The sequence below is a fragment of the Scyliorhinus canicula genome, chromosome 19 (genome assembly GCF_902713615.1).
Source record: "Scyliorhinus canicula chromosome 19, sScyCan1.1, whole genome shotgun sequence".
NCBI classification, from domain to species: domain Eukaryota; kingdom Metazoa; phylum Chordata; class Chondrichthyes; order Carcharhiniformes; family Scyliorhinidae; genus Scyliorhinus; species Scyliorhinus canicula.
In genome coordinates, this window is record NC_052164.1 from 86,212,764 (window position 1) to 86,235,531 (window position 22,768).

Consider the following 22,768-nt stretch of genomic DNA (forward strand, 5'->3'; position numbering starts at 1 on the left):
AAGTGTGTCCACTTTCCTTATGCATAAGTGACTAAATAAACCATTTACTGCAATTCAGCAAACACTATTATTACAAACCATTTGAATGCACTTCTGTTCACAGTAAGTTATTGAAACCAAATTTTCTTTTACAAGACTTTGCTGACAAAAATTAATCAACATAAAGCTAATGATGTCTTCTGAGTAAATGTAGCGATGTTATTGGATAAGGACATTTGGATTATTGGATAAGAAATGTGGTGTTACCAACGTTAACTTGCAGGAGAACCAAGTCCACCAAAACTTGAAGGAAAAGTGCTCGGAAATGGAAATGTCTTTAAAGTAAACTGGATCAAGCAGGATGATGGTGGTTCCCCGATACGACATTACCTGGTCAGGTACAAAGCTGTAAGTACAGAGATATACATATATAACATTGCATTAAATATTACAGGAAAAGGTGTCAATCTATAATGATCCTTTTGCATAACAGTAGAAATTTCCGCAATAAAGCTGAATATACATCGGATTTATCTTTTAAGCACCTTCGTGAAAGTTATTGGAAGCCAGAGAAAGCAGGTAGTAAGAGAAACTTTGCTACAGTTTGAGTGAAAGAATGCTTAAATCAATTTTTGCTAAAGCATGGAACATTGGATTGGGTCCAACGTACTTCATAATGTAAAAGCATTCTTTCACCCTGCACGTACAACTACAACCATCTCATAGATGAGAAAATAAGCAGGTAGCGATATTCGCATAGATTTTCAACTTGTAATGTCTATCGTATTGCGTACCATTCATCTATTATAAAAGCCATCCAATTTTCATTACCATAGAAATTAGTGGTAATGAATACCAGGAATAGTGAGAGCATTCACAACGCCCATCTTACAAGCTGACACATGGTGGAAGCTTACCTCCTTGTTCCATTGAAAACTACATTTTCCACTGAAATTGAAGCCAATGTTTTCTGAAGATGATGTGTTCAAGTTGCAGGCTGAGGCATGCATAGCCTTTAGACTGAAGACATTTGAAATATTCACTGACAGGATGTAGGTGTTGCTGGCAAGGCCAGCATTTGTTGCCCATCCCTTATTGCTGACATCCACTATTTGTGGTGAATGTTAAAGTCCCCAAACCAGAGTACGTTCTGTGCCCTTACTACCTTCAGTGCTTCTTCTGATTGGTGTTTAACATGGAGGAGAACTGATTTGTCACCTGAGGGGGGAATATAGATGATAATCAGCAGGAGGTTATCTTGCCTATGTTTAACCAGGTACCATGAGACTTTGTGGGGTCCAGACTCAACATTAAAGATTTCCAGGACAACTCTCTCCTGACCATATACCATTGTTTTGCCACATCTACGGGGTCTATCTAGTTGGTGGGACAGGGAATAACCAGGGATGGTGATGGTGGTGTCTGGGACATAGTCATACTTCATGGAATCATGACTTACAATGTCAAGCTGTTGCTTGACTAGCCAGTGGGACAGCTCTCTAAATTTTGACACAAATCCCCAGATGGCAGTAAAGAGATCTTTGCAAGGTCAACAAGATTGGGTGTGCTTTGTTGTTTCCGGTGCCTGGTTCAATGCCAGGTGGTTCCTTTGGTTTCATTCTTATTTTAATTTTCTGTAGAGGTTTGATGCAACTGAGTGCCTTGCAGGCCATTTAGGAGTTAACCACATTTAGGAGTCACACCTAGGCCAAACCAGGCAAAATCTGACAGATTTCCTTCCCTAAAGAACATTAATGAACCAGATGGGTTTTTATGACAATCAATGATGGATTCATGGCCACCATTGCTGAGACTAGCTTTTAATTCTGGTTTTATGAATGAAATGAGTTTCTACCTGATGTCTTGGTGGGATTTGAGCCCATGATCAGATCTCTGGATTACCAGTCCAGTGATATTGCCATTTTGTCACCGCCTATCCCAAATGCCATCACTAAACCAAGCCTGACCATAATGCTGCAGAAATGTTTTTTGAAAGCTTACAACTTAAATAACGCTTTTAATTTTCCTTAATTTTAAATCTGAATTCCCGTAGACATTACGCCATTTAACATTAATCCCAGCCACTGGAACATGTACAGTGGGATTCTCTGGAATCAGCACGATGGCCTGACGCCAGCGTCAAAAATGTCACGAACCACTCTGGCGTTGGACCGACCGGAAGTAGCGGAATTCTCCGCACTTCCAGAGGCTTGGTGGACGCTGGAGGGGTTGGCGCCACGCCAGCCGACGCCAAAGGCACTGCACGAGTCCACACATGCGCCAAAGGGCCGGCGTGATCCCGCACATGCAAGGAACTGCCGGCATATTCTGGCGCATGGACAGGGGGGTGTCTTCTCCGTGCCGGCCATGGCGGAGCCTTACAGGGGCCAGCGCAGAAGGAAGGAGTGCCCCCATGGCACAGGCCCATTCGCAGACCGGTGGGCCCTGATCGCAGCCAGGCCACCGTGCATACCTGCAGGCCCTGCCATGTGTGAACATATCTAATCCACGCTGGCGGGACTGGCCAAAAACCGATGGCCGCTCGGCCCATCGGGGCCCGGAGAATTGCCGGGGGCGGGGCCCCGATGAACCCCGGCCCTGCCCTAAAACTGGCACCGGAGAATACGGCAGCCGTCGTCGGGGCGGCGGGGCAGGATTCGCGCAGACCCCGGGGATTCTCCGACCCGGCAGGGGGGGTCGGAGAATCCCACCCGTGATACATGACAAATATTCCTCTGTATTCAGTTGATCTGTGTTCTGAGTTGCAAATTTTGCATGGATTATCACGGATTTTGGTCATTGAGATGATCCCAAGATATCGGTTCAACATGTCTTCTAATGCCATATAGCATATCTTAGATTGTATGAAGAACTTTTTAACAATGATCCTAATACAAAATTTTACACTTTATTCTCACAATTTCATTCAAGGTCTTTTTTCAGTTGTACCTTGTCCATCGCATTTACTCTGATTGATATACCCTTATAAAACCTGAATAAACTCTGATTCTTTTATTTTTGGCTCAATGAGCAGGAATAAAGATAGTCACGGAAGTCAATTAAATAGATGCGTCACTAGCAAGAAAAGTCACAGATAAAGGAGCAAGGGCTACCTTTGACCAAAATAATGGACACTGCAGTGCTTATAGTTTAACTCATAAATGGGTAGAATTAGAAGCCCTTGTGTCTTCGGAAAATATAGACTGAATAGCTTTAACTGAAATGGGTTAGTGGATATTGGACAAATCTATAATTGCATTTGAAAGGATAGAATAGATGCGGGAGGGTAACATATTGGTAAAAAAAAACAAATATATGCAGTGGAGAGAACTGGTGTATAGATGAAAGAGATTCAAACTGAATACAAATCAAATGGATTATGTAATAACATAATGAAAAGCAATAACCACCCCTATTGTGGAAAATAAACATCAGCAACGATTTGGGCTAAATGACCTGTTTTCACATTTTTACTTTAAATAATCTTTATTATACTCTGAAAAATGCCCCTTTACTTACATTGATTTCACCTCCAATTCAACTGCCAAATAGAACTATTCTTGTCACCCATTAATGCACGATATAGTATTGTATCAAGAACACTTTTTAGGTGTTGGAATGTTACTGTATGACTTTCTGGTCATTCCCTTTCGTAGAAGTAAGTGATTAATGTTCTTGGAAATTTATTTAAAGCTTCCCCTACCTGCTCTCCCAGTGGCAGGGTAATTTGGTAATATCACATATTGTATCACGGGAAAATAAAGACCTATTTAACCTGTTTAAAGTTCACCCAGTTGCACAGAGTAAAAATTGGTTCCGTAGATTTAAAACACGAATTTACGTAGTGGTAAAATAATAGTAATCTTTATTATTGTCACAAGTAGGCTTACATTACAATGAAGTTACTGTGAAAATCCCCAGTCGCCACACTCCAGCGCATGTTCGAGTACACTGAGGGAGAATTCAGAATATCCAATTAACCTAACCAGCACATTTTTCGGGACTTGTGGGAGGAAACCGGAACACCCGGAGGAAACCCACGCAGACATGGGGAAAACGTGCAGAATCCGCACAGACAGTGACTCAGACCCGGGACCCTGGCGCTGTGAAGCAACAGTGCTAACCTCTGTGCTACGGTGCCACCCAAATGTTGTATTCCTCACCACAACTTCACAGTACAATGAGGAATCAACGTTAATCTTCCAGAGGTGGTACAAGAGGCTAAAATGGGCTGAGATCCCTGTCCCTCATTTGCTGTGGCCAAATGTGCATTGACTCATCTTTGCTGACCTCTGGTTCCTGCTCACTCATACTCTGTGAATTATCGCACATGCACTCTTTCCCTGCCCTCAACATCCCCCATTAAAGATCTATCATGCTAGATGCATCGGAGTTGTTTCTTGGCGATGTTTTATTGAAGGACATGGCTTGTAATGAGATGCATTTCCTGAACTCTGACAGAGATTTATACAGTACACCGAGTGAGATAGGAACATCAGTTGCAGTGCTGTCCTGATGTCGCCTCTTCAGATTTAAAATTGTCAAACAGTTGACCAGGAAGTGCACTTTAGCTTATTATTTGGTTCCACTGAATGATTAGGATGAGAAAAAGAAGCTTGATGAGTTTGAAACAAACTACAAGCAGAGGCTAAACCTCCTTCTGCAACCCGCTGCTTCCACTACCTCTCAGCCTTTGATTTCTTGGATTGTCGAGGGGAATGTCTTTTTATCAACCTGTACCTCATTGCAAAATGCTGGTACAATGGAAGAACCAAAACATCTAAGTTACAGTTACATTGACTATTAAAAGCAGGGATGCAGATAGAAAAATAAACAAAAAAAAGTAAATGTGGTTGAGTTTTGTCTCGGGACATTAAATACGAAAACAGGGAGGTGATGATATATCTTCCGAGGACATTGATTAAACCAGTCATCTTCCCAGTTTAGAGCATGGGATTATAGAGATGAATGTGTAGTCAGAAAAAAGGTGCAATGCAGATTCGCTAAAACAATACCAAGGTTATGAGGGCTCAGTTATTCTGAAACATGTGGAAAAACTAGGGATGGAATTCCCCAAAGTCCCTGTTGCAGTATTTGACGCCTCCGTAAGGGGAATCACTCCATGTTAGCACTCCCGCCCACAGGGCTTACGGTGGAATCTTCCGATATTTTGTGTCAGTCCCAGTGAGGAAAATAGGGAAAATCCCGTCAGCGGGAAAACCCGCTGTGCATTCAGCCTCTTTAACAAATTTTGTTTCCACGTGTTTCACGTCGCGCTCATGGCAGCTTTCCTCTGATTCTCTCACCAAGGAAAAAGGTAATCTCGGCAATCAGTGGGGCTTTTAAACGCCTCCCCTGCCCCTTCCCAACCTTGCCCCTTGCCTGAGCTGTGGTAATCCTCATCACCAGTCAGCTCTCCCACTCAAGGGGGACTTTACTTTACTTCCCAGCACTTATTCCAGGTGTGGGAGGGAGAATATGGCAGGAGTCCCGGAAATTGGTTTCAAGCCGGTGTGAATTTACAGCGGGATCTTCTGGTGCTTTCCGCCGTGGTGGGCAGAAAACCAACGTAGCGTGATTACATCACGGGTGAGGGAGATCTCAAAGTGAGATCTCTGCGGCACAAATTCCATTATGGCTATCTCACAAGAGTTAGCAGCCAAAATGGCTTTTGTGCCTGCAGTGAACCAACCCAGAGAGCCACGGCCCATATTATCACCACACTTTTTAGACTTTTTTTTGTACTTATCATAGAAATTAGCATCTTGCAGCAAGGAAGAAGGCCACTCAGTTCATTGGGTCTGTGCTTTTGAAGGGCAATCTAGAGATTCTCCACTCTTTTTTTTCATATGCCTGCAATTCTTTATCCTTTCAAGCATTTGAATTTTGCTCTGAGCAAGATTTTGTCAAAATATTTGAACTTCTGAATTAGTGTGATCTGAAGTGACTTTGTTAGTGGAACTACGTTGGCATGCGTACAGGCAGTTCAGACATCCCGTTCAGTGTATTCAGCGGAAATTGTACCTCGCTTTTACAGCTGGAATTCAAGACAATTAAGTTGGATCTCGCATCTGCTATTTAGTCCATTGCTTTTTACCGAAATAAAAAGAAAGGTTCACATTTCAGAAATCAGTGTTTGTCCCGTGGGAATAAAGACATGGATAAAGCTTCACATGAAAAGTTAGCAAAATTTGTAATTGAATTTTATTCTGTCCTATAGTAGGACAGGTAAAATTGGAAGCAAATAGTGACATCCTAAGTTGTGTGTGTGCAAACCAAGCAATCTGCATACTTTCACCAAACCAAACAAATCTGATTGACTGAATCCTATTGCCAATGTCACTGCATTCCTTTCTGATGGATGCTCTACATAGAACCATAGAATCCCTACATTGCAGAGGGAGGCCATTCAGCCCATTGAATCTGCACTGACCCTCTGAACGAGTACCCTACCCAGGCCCACTCCCCTACCCTATCCTGGTGACCCCCACCTAACTTGAACATCTTTGGATACTGAGGGGCAATTTTGGCATGGCCAATCCCCCTAACCTGCACATCTTTGGACTATGGGAGGAAACTGGAGCACCCGGAGGAAACCCACACATACGCTGGGGGAACATGCAAACTCAACACAGTCACCCAAGGCCGGAATTGAACCCGGGTCCCTGGCGCTGTGAGGCAGCGGTGCTAACTACTGTGCTTGAAGATGAACAAATAAATAAAAGGGCCAGAATTCTCCAGGCCGTTGGGATTCCCTGTTCCTGCTGGCAGCGCGATCCCACTCATGGGTTTCCTGGTGGTGTGAGGTGGCGTCAGTGGGAAATCCCTTTGACAAGCAGCGGGAGTAGTGAATCCCGCTGCCAGCGCATGGCACGCTGCCGAGAAACACACGGCTGGGGGACAGAAGAATCCCGCCCAGGTACCTTATTTTGCCTAATGTTATCTTATATTCTTTTGAAAAAGTTGAACTTTCCCATGCCACACTCAGTCCCTTTCTCACCATGCTTACCCTTTATTACTTTCGTAATGTATTTTTAAAAACTGCACTGACCTGTATGAGAGTTATATTCCTTTAATTGGGTGAACCCAAGATCACAATGCTCCCACTTCCACCCAGAAAGTAAAGTAACGGGGAATCACCTGATTGAGCAGCAGATGAATGATGGTGCAAAACATCCCTGGGGTTCAAATCTGCAGTATTCATTTTCTGGATGAATCTGTACATCGTTTACCTCCGCCTCCAAGACATAAGTGCAAAGGGCAATCGCTGGCAAGCATTACATTTTCTGAAACAGATTAAAAGATTTGCAAAGCCAAACCATAACTTTAACGTGTGTTTATTTATCTGGACAAATCAGTTAGTTTGAAGCTTTGCTAGCTCATTTTTCACCAATGCTTTACTTCACAGAAGCACCACTCGGATTGGAAGCCCGAGATGAGATTACCATCTGATAGTGAATATGTTATTCTCGCAAACCTGGAGTGGAACTCGGAGTATGAAGTCTACGTCATGGCCGAGAATCAGCAAGGCAAGTCCCAGGCTGGATCTGTCTCCTTCCGGACGTCGGTCGAACCCACTGTCATTCCAGGTACAATTTTCAGCTGCTTCAAATATTATTTGCATTAAATCTTGCAAAGACGCTGCATCCCCAAATCTAGTCATGCTTGTAAAATTGAATACCACATCATCTGGTGTTCCATCAGCTTGTGTATCAGATATCTTCAATTTAATTTGTTTCTTTCACAGAAGTTTTTTTTTAACCAGATTGTACTTTTCTACGCGTCTTTTTTAAAAAAGAAAGCACTTCATTTTCAGATCATATTTTTGTACTTCTCAACTGGTTTGCAATCCAATATCATGGGTACAGCCACTAACACAATATGAAATTGGAATCTTCCACTGGGACAGAGTGTAAGGGCACAGTGAGGGACAAATGCAGCAGACAGTAATTCTCTTCAATACTTTGACAATCGGGCTTTCTCCGACAGTTTATAATTATCCCACTCAACAGGCGGAATCCTGTGTCCTAACACATGGCCCGTTTGGTGGTGGGGGAGCATTTAATCAGGCAGGAGGGTGGCGAATCGGCATCCTGCCACTTTCTTACCTAGAACCCAATTGGGTACATAATGGAAGGCCCATGGATAGCCTTCCCACCCCGCTGCCAATTGAAAGTCGTAAGTGGCCAATTAATGGTCTAAGCCCAGCTGTGGTATGGGTGCCTTACCATACAAGGAGCATGACAAGCAAACTCTGATGTGTTTGCCTGCTGGCTCCCAGGATGTTGAGGGTGGGGTTGGGGGGGGTGCTCATTCAAAGGCACAATCGGGAAACCTGGCTTCGGGAGTGGGGTGAGGCTGGTGAAAGCCACCCCATCCCCACTGTTGACCACTCCTCCCCCACAACTATTTCCCCCCCCCCCCTCCCCCATTACTCACCTGTGATCTGGGATCCAGTGCCAACCTTGAAGCCTCGATGGATGTCATACTGTCAGAAGCCATTGACTCCCTGATGGCGTTGCCATTCGATAGAGATACCAGCCTCTGATTGGCCAGGAGGTGGGCAAGATTTCCATCCAACAATTTGTATGCCTGTGTAAATGATCCCTAACTTATATCAACAGAAGCTCAGCTGTTTAAGATGAGGCTGGTCCAAGACCCATGTCTGAAGTCCGCACAGCAACAAGACGAGTGCCTCAAATTCTGAAAGTAGCTATCCTCTAAAAGAACCCAAATCCTCTGAAATGGAGCAGTGTTTCAAATCACCACACGAGCAGCAGGAAAACAGTAGGAGTTGTGAGAAGCTTGCATTGTTCTTGCAAGCAGTACGATCAAAAGACTGAACTGAGGGCAAGAAAAGAATCCACACACATAAAACGATTTAGATTTAATATCTTGCAAGAGCAGGATCTTTTGACAAACTTTTAAGTTGTAAAATTTGCAATTAAATCTGCTGTGTGGAGCTTATTGTTTTCGTTTTCCAAATTTCCATCAGTATTAACAATCATTTTTCATACTTAATTTTTGTCAAATGTAATTGCAGTAATATTCCAGATTTTAAAGATACGGTTTCCCTCATCGCACTGAACTGCAGATTGCTGATGGTAATAGGTTCAATTGAAATATATGCATCCTGTTTGACGATTTTATATCCTCAACTCCTTAAAATGGTAACTGATGCGTCCTACGCTACGTGAGTGGTGATTGTACTGTTTAAACATTACAAAGTCCCCAGTGCTATCTGCATCCAGCTGGAGAATATATTTTACTAATAAACCTTATGCTGTGGTCAGCTTTCGAGCAGGAAATGGCAGCTGACATCTCATTGTTCTTATTTTGCTGAGGCTCCTGGTTTTGTTGCAAAACCTGCTGGTTGTTTACTTTTTTTGCAAGTAGTAAATTGTAAGATTACAGTTTCATCACAGGTTATTGGCTGTTATCCCAGGTCCTTGGATTGCTTGCTATCGTCCTTGTTTATCTATCCAGCAATACCAGTTTTCTGTGAATCAGATCACATGATTTTCATTGGCAAGAATTAGACCAAAGACAATTTTACAATTATGTGATAAGTTTACAGCGTGCCTAGGCAATCTGAGTGAATGCAAGATTTCCTTAAGGTATAAAGGACGATATTTTCCTCTCTATCTAAAATTTAACAAGCAAGGCGATTTATTGCTGCTATAGTTTAGCTCCTGTGGAAAAATGGTTCTGACAATTAGCGGCAAAAATAATTGTTGAGGATGAAGCATACAAAATGATTTTAGAATTATTACACAGAGCTGTGAATTTATTATTTAAAGAGCGGGATTTATTTGTGTTGGATCCGAACGTAAAGAAACCATGCTGGGATAAATAACATTGAAAAATTACATTTTTGAATAAAAGGGATTTTTGTTGAAGGGAATTTGAAAGAAATTCTGTGGTAACATGTCCTTGAGAGTACAAACATATTTTACTGGTTGTGTAGGTACTATTTCAAGTTCAAGAGAATTTGATAAATACAGTAGCAACTGGTGATAACATACAAATGATCTATATATAATATGCATATATTATTTCATTATATCTGCATACAGCTGATTTTAGTGGGTATTTGGCAGCTCTATCATAGTTTAAGCAGTCCATGAAATATCTATCAAGGCTATATTAGAAACTTCTGTAAAAGAATTAAAGAAATTCCAAAATGTTTGAGCATCTTATATCATAGGTTTGTTCGCCATGAAAGATAATGGAGGTTTCCCAGCAGTATCTGTGTAATAGATTAATTGTCGTGCATTCTTTGCTAGATGATGACTACAATGCAAAGAGCCTGGCCATTTGTGTGTTTTGGGTTCAGTGTCCCTGGAACATTGCACAGTTGCATTCTGACTGGCTGGTTTACTTCAGCCTTGGAAGCAGATTCAGTAATAAATTTCAGTGGAGAATTAGACGAGTAGTGAAGTGGAAATATTTTCGGGGACGTGGGGAATGAGGAGGGGAGCGGAGTGAATTGGAGCGCTCTTTCAGAGATCAGTCACAGGCGCCATGGGCTAAATAACCTCCTTTGTGCTGCGCCATTCTACGATACAATGATGGTGCACATCTATTTGCAGCAAAAGGTTTATCCTTTTCGATGTATGATTTATTAAGTTGATGAAATAATCGCTGTTCACACCTTTTGCTTTCAAAAAAGAGGAAAATATGGTCCTAACTGTGTCGCCTACTCAGGCACAAAATGATGGTTTTAAAGATATTTAATGATTCAGAAATGTTTTTTATAAAGTAAAGCTTCCTTCTTCAATGATATCAATGAAAGCACTGTGCTGAAACACTTCATAAATGGCACAAGAAGTGATTAATTGGACTTCTGAATATTTTAATTGTTCTGTAGATGTACTCTTGCGTTCCATGGTTAACAAATTAACACATGAATGTTTTATGGGGATGCAGCAGCGAGTGGTGCAGTTTGCATGACAAGGCTGAACATGTTAACTGGCCTGTTACATCACTAAGGCAGTTACTTACACAATAGCTTGGAGCATGGGCAAGGGAATTGCTTTTCCATGCAGTAGTTGAAAGCCATTTAACTGAATGCAGCTAACATAATGGCAGCAAAATAAGACATAGCATTAATTCCAAATCCTTTCTCACCACCCTTATTCCAGCTTCATGTTGGTCTTTCATTGAAACTACTTATTGTTCCTTTTTGCTCTATTCTGTACTGGCAACCCATTATGTGATCATTCCCATTTTCCCAGCTTATAGTTTTGTGCCCTTTTACCCTGTAACCATGAAATATGATCTTTGACCTAGTGTGCTCTGCTTACAATTAAGCATACTTACTCTTTTATGTTACACAGATGTTTCTCTAATCTGTTTTATTTCAATTTAACTTTTACACTTTATTTGTTTACCTTAAATTCTTAATTTGGTTTTGTATTTATGATCTTTTTTTCTCTCTCTTCTCTCTCTTATCCCACCCCTTTTCCCTCCCTCCCTTTTTTTTTCTACCTGTCTGTCTTCATATGCATATGTTTCCATTACCCCTCTGCTTGATATGAACACTGAATGATTGGACTGGCCATTTTGTTTCACAACTCTTTGCTGCCCTTGGATGGAAATACTTTGGCTACAGCAGCAACTATGGGTGGTTCATCAATATCATGCACACTCTTCTCATTAATCTTCTCTGCAATTCTAGTTGTTTTGCTGTCCTAGACCCTCAATAAAGGCATGCTGTTTTCTCCCCAGACAGTTCAACACACAATTTTATGCCTTTGCAGTTGCTTCAGATGTATTTGAGTGTTACTCATAAACAGAATTGTACCATTTTTATTCAAAAGCTAGTGAACTGTTTAAACAAAATGACAATTTAAAATCTGTTCTCCTTCATGTGGTTCTTTTGTTCTGCATGTACGTTTAGTTCTCATTTTACCTAAGCTAAGATTGTCTGTCAATTTCTACATTTTTCTTTAGAAGACTATTTCTGTTGACCTGTAATTGCTTTGTTTTGTGAGGATCTGTCATTCCCTGTCACTTCATTCTATAGTTAGTTATTTCTTCGAATTTCTATCATCATCCTTTTCCTCTTTCAACCAACAAATCATTACTATAGCCTGGCAGCCTGATGAATGGAACAATGGCTCGAAGGAATTGGCAACTGTATGTGTGTAAACTGAATTAAACCATGGTATAAATATTGTATATTGTATATCTGGAACAGCTACAAGAAATTTCATAGAGGCTATTGTCAGTTTGAAGTTTAATTGAAAAAAAGATTAAAATGTAACTTTTGATTCAAGACTCCAGTTCCAAAACTGATACCTAGGTTGTTTGCTATATTTTGCCAATTGGGATTTTAGTGGTCACGCAAGCACATGCAAAGAAAGCTAATCTCAAGCACACAGCTTGGTTAAATATGCTTAATTTTATACAGCTATGCTAGCATGCACCATACCATCTACAGGAGATTCCGGAAAGTGTGTATAGGTCATGGCTCTAGATATCTTTTTCCAGTGCTTTCTGTAACTAAGCTATTTGTAAACAAATTAAAATAGACTTCGAAGGCCTGACAGCAGTATTGGAGAATTGCCTTAAACGTTTATTCTAATTCAATTGTTTTTACAGATTTAAAAAAGTGCCATAGATAACTAAGAAAATATGGAGGCAGATTGCTGCAATTTCCAGAAGAGAGACACGATTGACTAAATTCTATTCCCTTAAGCAAACAGGTTTCATTAAGAAAGGATTAATTTTTTAATGTATGCTTTTTTCTGGTTCATGATTTACATCTGTGTTGACATGTTTTATGGTTAAGAATTAGATTTTAGATACCCCCTAACATACAAATCAAGAATAGAGATAAAAGCAATCTGATTTTTTTTAAATTGGAAATGCACATGTCAAGACTGCCAACATCTAAAACCTTGTACAGGTATTAACATGTGGATCTAAATTTCATCAGAACTGGAAAGTAAGTAAGATCATTTATAGAATTGAACATAGTGAAGGAGGAATTTGGGTTAGTTCTCCCTTTTTTTTAATCTGCCGACAGGTCTACTGTGTAATTTTGTGTTTATAATGTGGATATGGTCAAAGCTATGTTTAATTGGTCATGAATTAGAAATTGTACCCATTTCTTAATTGTAATCACCATGCACTGTATCTGCTTTGTTCACCTTTGTGTGACCAACAACTTGTTAAAAGTTTTTCCGTTTGAAAACATTTTTCATACTTGCATGTTTTCACAGAAATGCAGCCATTAAACATGATAAAACGAAACTAAACATGGCAATCAAATAGGAAATGGCTCATTGGATAGCACTGAAAGCAAAACTAATGAATGTAACAATATTTCTAAGTGGCACTTATTCTTTCTTTAACTAATTCCATATTTCTTGAACTAATTGCTGCATAGAACCCAACGAATTCCACAAGGAAACTAAAAGCAAGTGAAATCCCTATTGACTGCCATTGTTTGAACTGTCTGATAGATTAGGATGCAGAAGGACAGTTCATCCAAATGATTTGTGTTCGGCCATTTCCCTTTGTTATTGTCAAAGAGGTGCACTTACTGAATTTAGCAATGGTATTAGTTCTAAATAACTCGGTACCTTTGCCATGGAAGTGGTCGATGTTTTTAGGTTAAAATCTCAATTATTTGCTACATGTGAGCTGTACCTAGACCGTATTTTGTTATTACTAGGCAGGATGGAAGTTACTAAAAAGAAGCTCAGTTGAGGCATGTCCATGCTTGAATGGAAAATAAATTTGCATTTGGCATACAAAACCTTGCTAAATATTTGTGCTGTGTTTTATACAAAATAACTAAACACAATATGTTTCTTGTGCATACGGTAAACATGCATAAATTCAGGCCTGTGGGTGCTGTAATTAAGAACACATGAGAACCTAGCACCAAAATCACTTCTGCTTGGCTTTGAAGATACTCACTTTTTTTGAATGGTGTCATTCTCTGAGATTTATCCTTCTCAATCCTTTGCTGGCTTAAGGGGGCGAATGGCCTACTGCTGCCCCTTATTCGTATGTTGTTTCCTCATTGTGTGCCATTATTTCCAAGTCTTTGTAGAAGCTGTGGAATGGATGGAATTATCATTGGTATTGCCAACTTCAGATGAAATCTCTCTCTTACGCGATATTTTAACAGATTCAGTACCCCATTTAAAGTGAACAGATGTTAAATAGTCTAGAGAAACCTCATCCAAACTTCACGTTGCTCCTCATTTCCTGAAATGGTTTGAAAAGATTGACTGTGTTGGCACTAATAAGCATGAGCAACCATTCTTCACAGATATCTATAGGAATTGGAATGCTATGTGGATTATAAAGAAAGAATAGTGCAGCGATAGTACGAAGGCAACTACATTCACAACTGCACCAACATTGTCAATATGCTTTTCTTTGGTGGTCGTGGAATGGTATAATTTGATAAGTGAACACTTTTATCCCTTATATGTCCACATTAATGAACTCAATCACATATAGTGCATACTCTAAACTTCTTTAGGAATTTTGTATAGTTAAAAATTAGCTTTACATTCACATAGAAAATAAGAGCAGGGGGAGGTCATTTGGCCCTTCGAGCCTTCGCCACCATTCATTCTGATTATGGCTAATCACCCAACTCAATAGTCTTATCCTGCCTTTTCCCCCACATCGTTTGATCCCCTTTACTCCAAGTGGTACATCTAACTGCTTCTTGAAAACGTACAATGTTTTGGCCAAAATTACTTTCAGTGGTAACAAATTTCACAGGCTCAACACTCTCTGGGTGAAGATATTTCTCCTTATCTCTGTCCTAAATGATCTACCCCGTATCCTCAGACTATGATTCTTGGTTCTGGACACCCCTACCATTAGAAACATCGTTCTTGCATCTACACTGTCTAGTTCTGTTAGAATTTTATAGATTTCTATGAGATCTCTCCTCATTACCAGAAAATTTAGGCCGGTTAGCCTGACTTCAATCTTGGTAAGATTTTAGAGTTCATTAATAAAGATGAGATCATGGAGAACTTGGAAGTGCATGACAAACTAGTCATGATGTGGAGATGCCGGTGTTGGAGTGGGGTGGGCACAGTAAGAAGTCCTACAACACCAGGTTCACCAACACCAACACCTCAATCACCTGAGGAAGGAACTGCTCTCTAAAAACTAGTGATTCGAAACAAACCCGTTGGACTTTGACCGGATGTTGTAAGACTTCTTACTATGATAAAATAGGACTGAGTCAGCACAGCTTCGTCAAGGGGAGGTCATGTCTGACAAATCTGTTAGAGTTCTTTGAGGAGATAACAAGGAAGTTAGACAAAGGAGAACCAGTGGACGTGATTTATTTAGATTTCCAGAAGGCCTTTGACAATGTGCCGCATAGGAGACTGTTAAATAGGTTAAGAGCCCATAGGTGTTACGAGTATGATCCTGGCATGGATAGAGGATTGGCTGACTGGCAGAGGCAGAGAATGGGGATAAAGGGGTCTTTTTCAGGATGGCAGTGGGTGACTAGTGGTATACCTCACGGGTCTGTGCTGGGACCACAACTTTTCACAATATATATTAATAATCTAAAGAAGGAACTGAAGGCACTGTTGCTAAGTTTGCAGATGATACCCAGATCTGTAGAGTGACTGGTAGGATTGAGGAAGCAGGGGGGGGGGGTTGCTGGTTTAGCTCACTGGGCTAAATCGCTGGCTTTTCAAGCAGGCCAGCAGCCCGGATCGATTCCCGTACCAGCCTCCCCGGACAGGCGCCGGAATGTGGTGACTAGGGGCTTTTCACAGTAACTTCATTGAAGCCTACTCGTGACAATAAGCAATTTTCATTTTCTGTTTTAAAAAATAATTTTTATTGAAAAATTTTGTATTTATATAACAACAACGAACCGCAATAAAATACCAACAATAACAATAATGATAACAGTCATAAACATTCGCCCATCCCTAATGAACAACAAAACATATTAACAACAACTTAAGTTAACACAATATTAAGTTAAATAACCATAGGGAAAAAAAAAGAAACAGTAAAGAACACCCTCCATTCGCCTCCTGCACTCCCGGCTCCGCCGCAACTCCAAAAATCGCGAGTCCCCAACCTGGTTTGACCCTGGATCCAACCACCCTCGACACCGTCCCCGCCATCCCCTTCCAGAATTCTTCCAGTGCCGGGCATGCCCAGAACATATGGGCATGATTCGCTGGACTCCCCGAACACCTAGTGGTGTTCCCCCAAAGAACCTACCCATCCGAGTCACAGACATATGGGCCCGATGCAGCACCTTAAATTGGATGAGATTAAGCCTCGCACAGGAAGAAGAAGAGTTGACTCTCTCCAAGGCATCCGCCCAAGTCCCATCCTCTATCTGCTCCCCTAGTTTCCCCTTCCATTTAGCCTTCAGCTCCTCCACTGACGACTCCCCCACCTCCTGCATTACCTTATAACTGTCAGACACCATCCCCTCTCCGACCCACACCCCCGAAAGCACTCTGTCCATCGCCCCCCGCGGGGGCAGCAAAGGGAACTCCTCTACCTGTCACCTAGCAAACGCCTTTACCTGCAAGTATCTCAACATGTTGCCTTGGGGGAACCCAAGTTTATCTTCCAGTTCCCCCAGGCCCGCAAACCTCCCGCCAATAAACAGGTCCCTCAATTTACTGATGCCCACCCTTTGCCACCCCCTAAATCCCCCATCAGTGTTCCCCGGGATGAACTGATGATTTCCACCTAATGGAGCCTCCATCGAGCCCCCTGTTTCCCCCCTATGCCGTCTCCACTGTCCCCAGATTCTTAGGGTCGCCGCCACCACCGGACTCGTGGTATACCTCTTAGGAGAGAGCGGCAAAGGCGCCGTTACCAGGGCACCCAGGCTCGTACCTCTACAAGACGCCATCTCCATTCTTTTCCACGCCGCCCCCTCCCCCTCCATCACCCATTCACGCACCATTGACACATTGGCCGCCCAATAGTACCCCAAAAGGTTGGGCAGCTCTATCCCTCTATCCCTCCCTCGCTCCAGGAAAACCCTCCTCACTCTCGGAGTCCCATGCGCCCACACAAAGCTCAAAATACTGCTAGTCACCCTCCTAAAGAAGGCCCTGGGGATGAAGATGGGCAGGCACTGAAAGAGGAACAAGAACCTCGGAAGCACCGTCATTTTGACGGACTGCACCCTCCCCGCCAACGACAATGGCAGCATGTCCCACCTCTTGAACTCCTCCTCCATCTGATCCACAAGCCTGGTGAAATTATGCTTGTGAAGAGTCCCCCAGTCCCTGGCCACCTGCACCCCCAGGTACTTAAAACTCTCCCCTGCCCTCCTAAGCGGGAGCCTACCATTTCCCTCCTCCTGGTCCCCAGGGTGCACCACAAACACCTCACTCTTGCCTAGATTTAGTTTATAGCCTGAAAAGGTCCCAAACTCAGCTAGCAGCTCCATCACCCCCGGCATCCCTCCCACCGGGTCCGCCACATACAGTAGCAGGTCATCGGCATACAACGAGACCCTATGTTCCTCCCCACCCCGCACCAAACCCCTCCACCTCCCTGAATCCCTCAACGCCATCGCCAACGGCTCGATTGCCAATGCAAACAACAAGGGGGACAGTGGGCAACCCTGCCTGGTCCCTCGGTAAAGCCGGAAGTACTCCGACCTCCTCCCATTCGTGGCCACACATGCCATCGGGGCCTCATATAGCAGCCTCATCCATCTAATAAACCCTTCACCAAATCCAAACCTCCCCAACACCCCCCATAAGTACCCCCACTCCACTCCATCGAAAGCCTTGTCCGCATCCAGCGCCACCACTATCTCAGCCTCCCCCTCAGTCACCGGCATCATGATGACATTCAACAACCTCCGCACATTCGTGTTCAGCTGCCTTCCCTTAACAAAACCTGTCTGGTCCTCGTGTACAACCCCTGGCACACAGTCCTCTATTCTGGTGGCCAGGATCTTTGCCAGCACCTTGGCATCGACATTAAGGAGAGATATGGGCCTGTATGAACCACACTGCTAGGGGTCCTTGTCCCTCTTCAAGATTAAAGAAATCAGCGCCCGCGACATCGTCGGGGGCAAAGTCCCCCCTTCCCACGCCTCATTAAGTGTCTGCACCAGCAAGGGGCCCACTAGGTCCACAAACGTTTTATAAAACTCCACCGGGAACCCATCCGGCCCCGGCGCCTTCCCTGACTGCATCTGCCCGATCCCCTTAACCAGCTCCAGCTCAATCGGCGCCCCCAACCCCTCCACCTGCTCCTCCTGCACCTTCGGGAAAGATAGCCCGTCGAGAAACCTCTCCATTCCCCTCCTCTCCACCGTTGGCTCCGACCGGTACAGTTACCCGTAAAAGTCCTTGAAGACCTCATTCACCTGTACCCCCTTCCGCACCACATTCCCACTCTTATCTCTCACTCCAGCAATTTCCGCTTGCGGAACTGATGAGCCAGCATCATTCTCGCCTTTTCACCATGTTCATACACTGCCCCTTATGCCTTCCTCCACTGTGCCTCCGCCTTTCTAGTGGTCAGCAAATCAAATTTAGCCTGTAGGCTACGCCTCTCCCCCAACAATCCCTCCTCTGGTGCCTCCGCGTACCTCCTATCTATCTCCAGCATCTTCCCCACCAGTCTATCCCTCTCACTCCTCTCCCTGTGTGCCCGGATGGATATCAGCTCCCCACGAATTACTGCCTTCAAGGCTTCCCAGACCATCCCCACCCGGACCTCCACCGTATCATTCACCTCGAGGTACTCCTCAATACTTGCCCAGACCCTCCTGCACACCTCCTCCTCCGCCAACAACCCCACATCCAGCCGCCACAACGGGCGCTGGTCCTGCACCTCCCCCATCTCCAACTCCATCCAATGCGGAGCGTGGTCGGAGATTGCAATGGCCGAATATTCGGCCTCCTCCACTCTCGGAATCAATCCCCTACTCACCACGAAGAAGTCTATGCGAGAATAAACCCTATGTACATGGGAGAAGAAAGAGTACTCGCGTGCCCTCGGCCTCACAAACCTCCATGGGTCCACCCCTCCCATCTGGTCCATAAACCCCCTCAGTACCTTGGCCGCCGGTGGCCTCCTACCCGTCCTTGAACTGGACCGATCCAGTGAAGGATCCAACACCGTATTGAAGTCCCCTCCCCCCCCCCCCCCCCATAATCAGACCTCCCGCCTCTAGATCCGGGACACATCCCAGCATACGCCTCATAAAGCCCGCATCATCCCAATTTGGGGCATACACACTAGCAAGTACCACCTTCTCTCCCTGTAGTCTGCCCCTTACCATAACAAACCTACCCCCCTTATCCGCCACCACCTCAGATGCCTCAAACGACACATTTTTCCCCACCAGAATCGCCACTCCCCGGTTCTTCACATCCAACCCGGAGTGGAAAACCTGACCCACCCACCCCTTCCTCAGACGGACCTGGTCCGCCACCTTCAGGTGGGTCTCCTGAAGCATTGCCACATCTGCCTTTAGCCCCCTCAGATGAGCAAGTACCCTAGACCGCTTCACCGGCCCATTCAGTCCTCTCGCATTCCAGGTGACCAACCGGATCAGAGGGCGTCCCGCCCCCCCCCCCCCCCCCCCTCCCCCGTCGACTAGCCATAGCCCGTCGACTGCCCGCCCCAGGCCAGCACCCCCCGCCCGACCCAGTCCCCACGGCGACAACACCTCACCTCTGTCCCCCCGGCCCACACCAGCTCCTTCCTGACCCTGCCAGCAGCAACCCGGTATTCCCCTTACCCCCCTCCCTCTTCCCCCCCCCCGGCTAGGAGAACCCTCCTAGCCACGAACCGTCCTCCATTGTACTTCCGTGGGTCAGCTAACTTCTGCTGACCCCGGAAAAACACCCACCAAAATCCCGACATCTCCCAGAGTGGGATCATCCCCCATCCTGTCACTCCTCAAGGCATCGCTCCAGCGCAGGGTGGAACCAGTTAAGGCCCCCCCCCCGTCATCATCTCCACCCCCCGGCCCCGCAATGCGGGAAACCAGAGGAAAGCCCGCGCTTTCGCACTGCCCCACCACACCCTTCTGACGCAGCTCCCAAATACCAGCCCCACTCCATACCCCCAATCCTGTACAGAATACACCAAACCCCCTCCGCAAAATACAAAACTCAAACAATGCCCCCCAACAAAAAACAGAACAACACCCCAATAAATAACCATATCAAAATTACAAAAGCACAGAAAAAACACAGCAACAGCAGAAACCTGCAATAAAGCATTACAACCGACCCCGCAACCCCCAACCCCTAGTTCGAGTCCAGCTTCTCCGTCCGCACGAAGGCCCACGCCTCCTCTGGGGAATCAAAATAATAATTCCGCTCCAAATAAGTTACCCACAAGCGTGCAAGCTGCAATATTCCAAACTTTATTTTCTTCTTATCGAGCACCTCCTTCGTCCGATTAAACCCGGACCGCCGCTTAGCCACCTCCGCTCTCCAATCCTGGTAGATCCGTGCTACCCCATTCTCCCAATTGCTGCTCTTCACCCTCTTGGCCCAGCGCAGCACATACTCCCGATCACTGAACCGGTGGAATCTCACCAGCACCGCAGGCGGGGGTTTATTCTCCTTAGGCCTCCTGGCCAGTACTCTGTGGGCTCCCTCCAGCTCCAGGGGCAGATGGAAAGATCCTGCCCCCACTAGCGAGTTCAGCATCGTGGCCACGTCGGTTGTCAGATCCAACCCCTCCAGCCCCTCCGCAAGGCCCAAGATCCTCAGATTCTTCCACCTCATGCGGTGATCAAGCTCCTCGAAGCGTTCTTGCCACTTCTTATGGAGTGCCCTGTGCCCCTCCACCTTACTCACGAGGACCACGGCCTCCTCCTCTCGTTCAGCGGCCTGCGCCTGGATGGCAGCACCCTGGGTCGTCTGAATCTCCGAAAGCTTTTTATTCGTTTCCTGCAAAGAGCTCAGCACCTCAGCCTTAAAATCTGCAAAACAGCGCAGGAGAGCAGCTTGCTGCTCCTGCGCCCACAGCCTCCACTCCTCTGGTGCTCCGCCGGCCACCATCTTGGAATCCTTCCACCGTTTTTTTCTGGGGAGCTGCTGCCATTTGTTCCCCCTTTCCACTCTGAGTTCGAGTCATGAAATGTGGAGAAAGTTGATCACCACACCATCTCCCACGACGTCGAAAAAATTCCGTTTTGGGCTCTAAAAAGAGCCGAAAAGTCCGTTTGAATCGGGAGCTCCCAAATGTGCGGCATCCTACGTCATTGCCGCCACCGGAAGTCGCGATTTTCATTTTCATTTTCATTTCAGAAGGACTTTGACAGGCTAGCAGAGTGGGCAAAGAAGTGGCAGAAGGAATACAATGCGGAAAAGTGTGAGGTTATGCATTTTGGAAGAAGGAATGGAGGCATAGACGGTTTTCCAATTGTGAAATGCTCAGGAAATCAGAAGCACAAAGGGACTTCGGAGTCCTTATTCAAGATTCTCTTAAGGTTAATGTGCAGATTCAGTCGTCAGTCAGGAAGGCTAATGCAATGTTAGCATTCATGTTGAGCAGGCTAGAATGCAAGAGAAAGGATGTACCTCTTGAAGCTGTATAAGGCTCTGGTCAGACCCCATTTGGAGTATTGTGAGCCGTTTCTAAGTATTGCGGAGTATTGTGAGCCTGATATCTAAGGAAGGATGTGCTGCGCTTGGAAAGGGTCCAGAGGAGGTTCACAAGAATGATCCCTGGAATGAAGAGCTTGTCATATGAGGAACAGTTGAGGACTCATTGTAGTTTAGAAGGATGAGGAGAGATCTTATTAGAACTTACAGGATGTGGAGATGCCAGCGTTGGACTGGGGTGAGCACAGTAAGAAGTCTTACAACACCAGGTTAAAGTCCAACATGTTTATTTCAAACGCTAGCTTTCAGAGCACTGCTCATGAGGAATGAGCAGTGCTCCGAAAGCTAGTGTTTGAAACAAACCTGTTGGGCTTTAACCTGGTGTTGTAAGACTTCTTACTGAACTTACAGGATACTGCGAGGCCTGTATAGAGTAGACATGGAGAGGATGTTTCCACTTGTAGGAAAAACTAGAACCAGAGGACACAATCTCAGATGAAATCAGAGGTGAGGAGGACTTTCTTCAGCCAGAGGGTGGTGAATCAGTGGAACTCTTTGCCGCAGAAGGCTGTGGAGAGGCAGCACGGTGGCGCAGTGGGTTAGCCCTGTTGCCTCACGGCGCCGAGGTCCCAGGTTCGATCCCGGTTCTGGGTCACTATCCGTGTGGAGTTTGCGCCTTTTCCCTGTGTTTGTGTGGATTTCGCCCCCACAACCCAAAGATGTGCAGGCTAGGTGGATTGACCACGCTAAATTGCCCCTTAATTGGAAAAAATGAATTGGGCACTCTAAATTGTTTTTTAAAAAAGAAGGCTGTGGAGGCCAAATCACTTGACTGTCTTTAAGACAGAGATAGATGAGTTTTTGATTAATAAGGGAATCAGGGGTTATGAGCAGAAGGCAGGAGAATAGGGATGAGAAAAATATCAGCGATGATTGAATAGCAGAGCAGCTTGATGGGTCGAGTGGCCTAATTCTGCTTCTATGTCTTATGGTCTTATTCTTCTGAACTACAGTGAATATAATCCTATCCGACTCAATCTCTCCTCATACGTCCATTCTGCCATCGCAGGAACCAGTTTGGTAAACTTTTGTCGCATTCCCTCCATAGCAAAGACATCCTTCTTCAAATAAGGAGACCAAAACTACACACAATATTCCAGCTGGGGTCTCACCAAGGCACTGTCTCATCGCAACAAAACATCATTGCTCCTGTACTC

The 22,768-nt window shown here is 44.7% G+C and overlaps 1 protein-coding gene across 30 annotated transcripts in view; it reads left to right on the forward strand.

The window, feature by feature from the left end:
• Positions 1-22,768, forward strand: part of LOC119954469 (neural cell adhesion molecule 1-like) — a 563,058-nt gene that overhangs the window by 484,040 nt on the left and 56,250 nt on the right. For 25 of the 30 annotated variants that reach the window (XM_038779702.1, XM_038779694.1, XM_038779710.1 and 22 more), the window contains 2 exons: positions 263-387; positions 7,388-7,568. In XM_038779702.1, the coding sequence (XP_038635630.1) occupies positions 263-387; positions 7,388-7,568 (306 nt within the window). Of the gene's footprint in view, positions 1-262; positions 388-7,387; positions 7,569-11,596; positions 13,748-22,768 lie in introns of those variants that run through there. The other 5 variants (XM_038779714.1, XM_038779715.1, XM_038779716.1 and 2 more) reach the window with 1 other exon arrangement.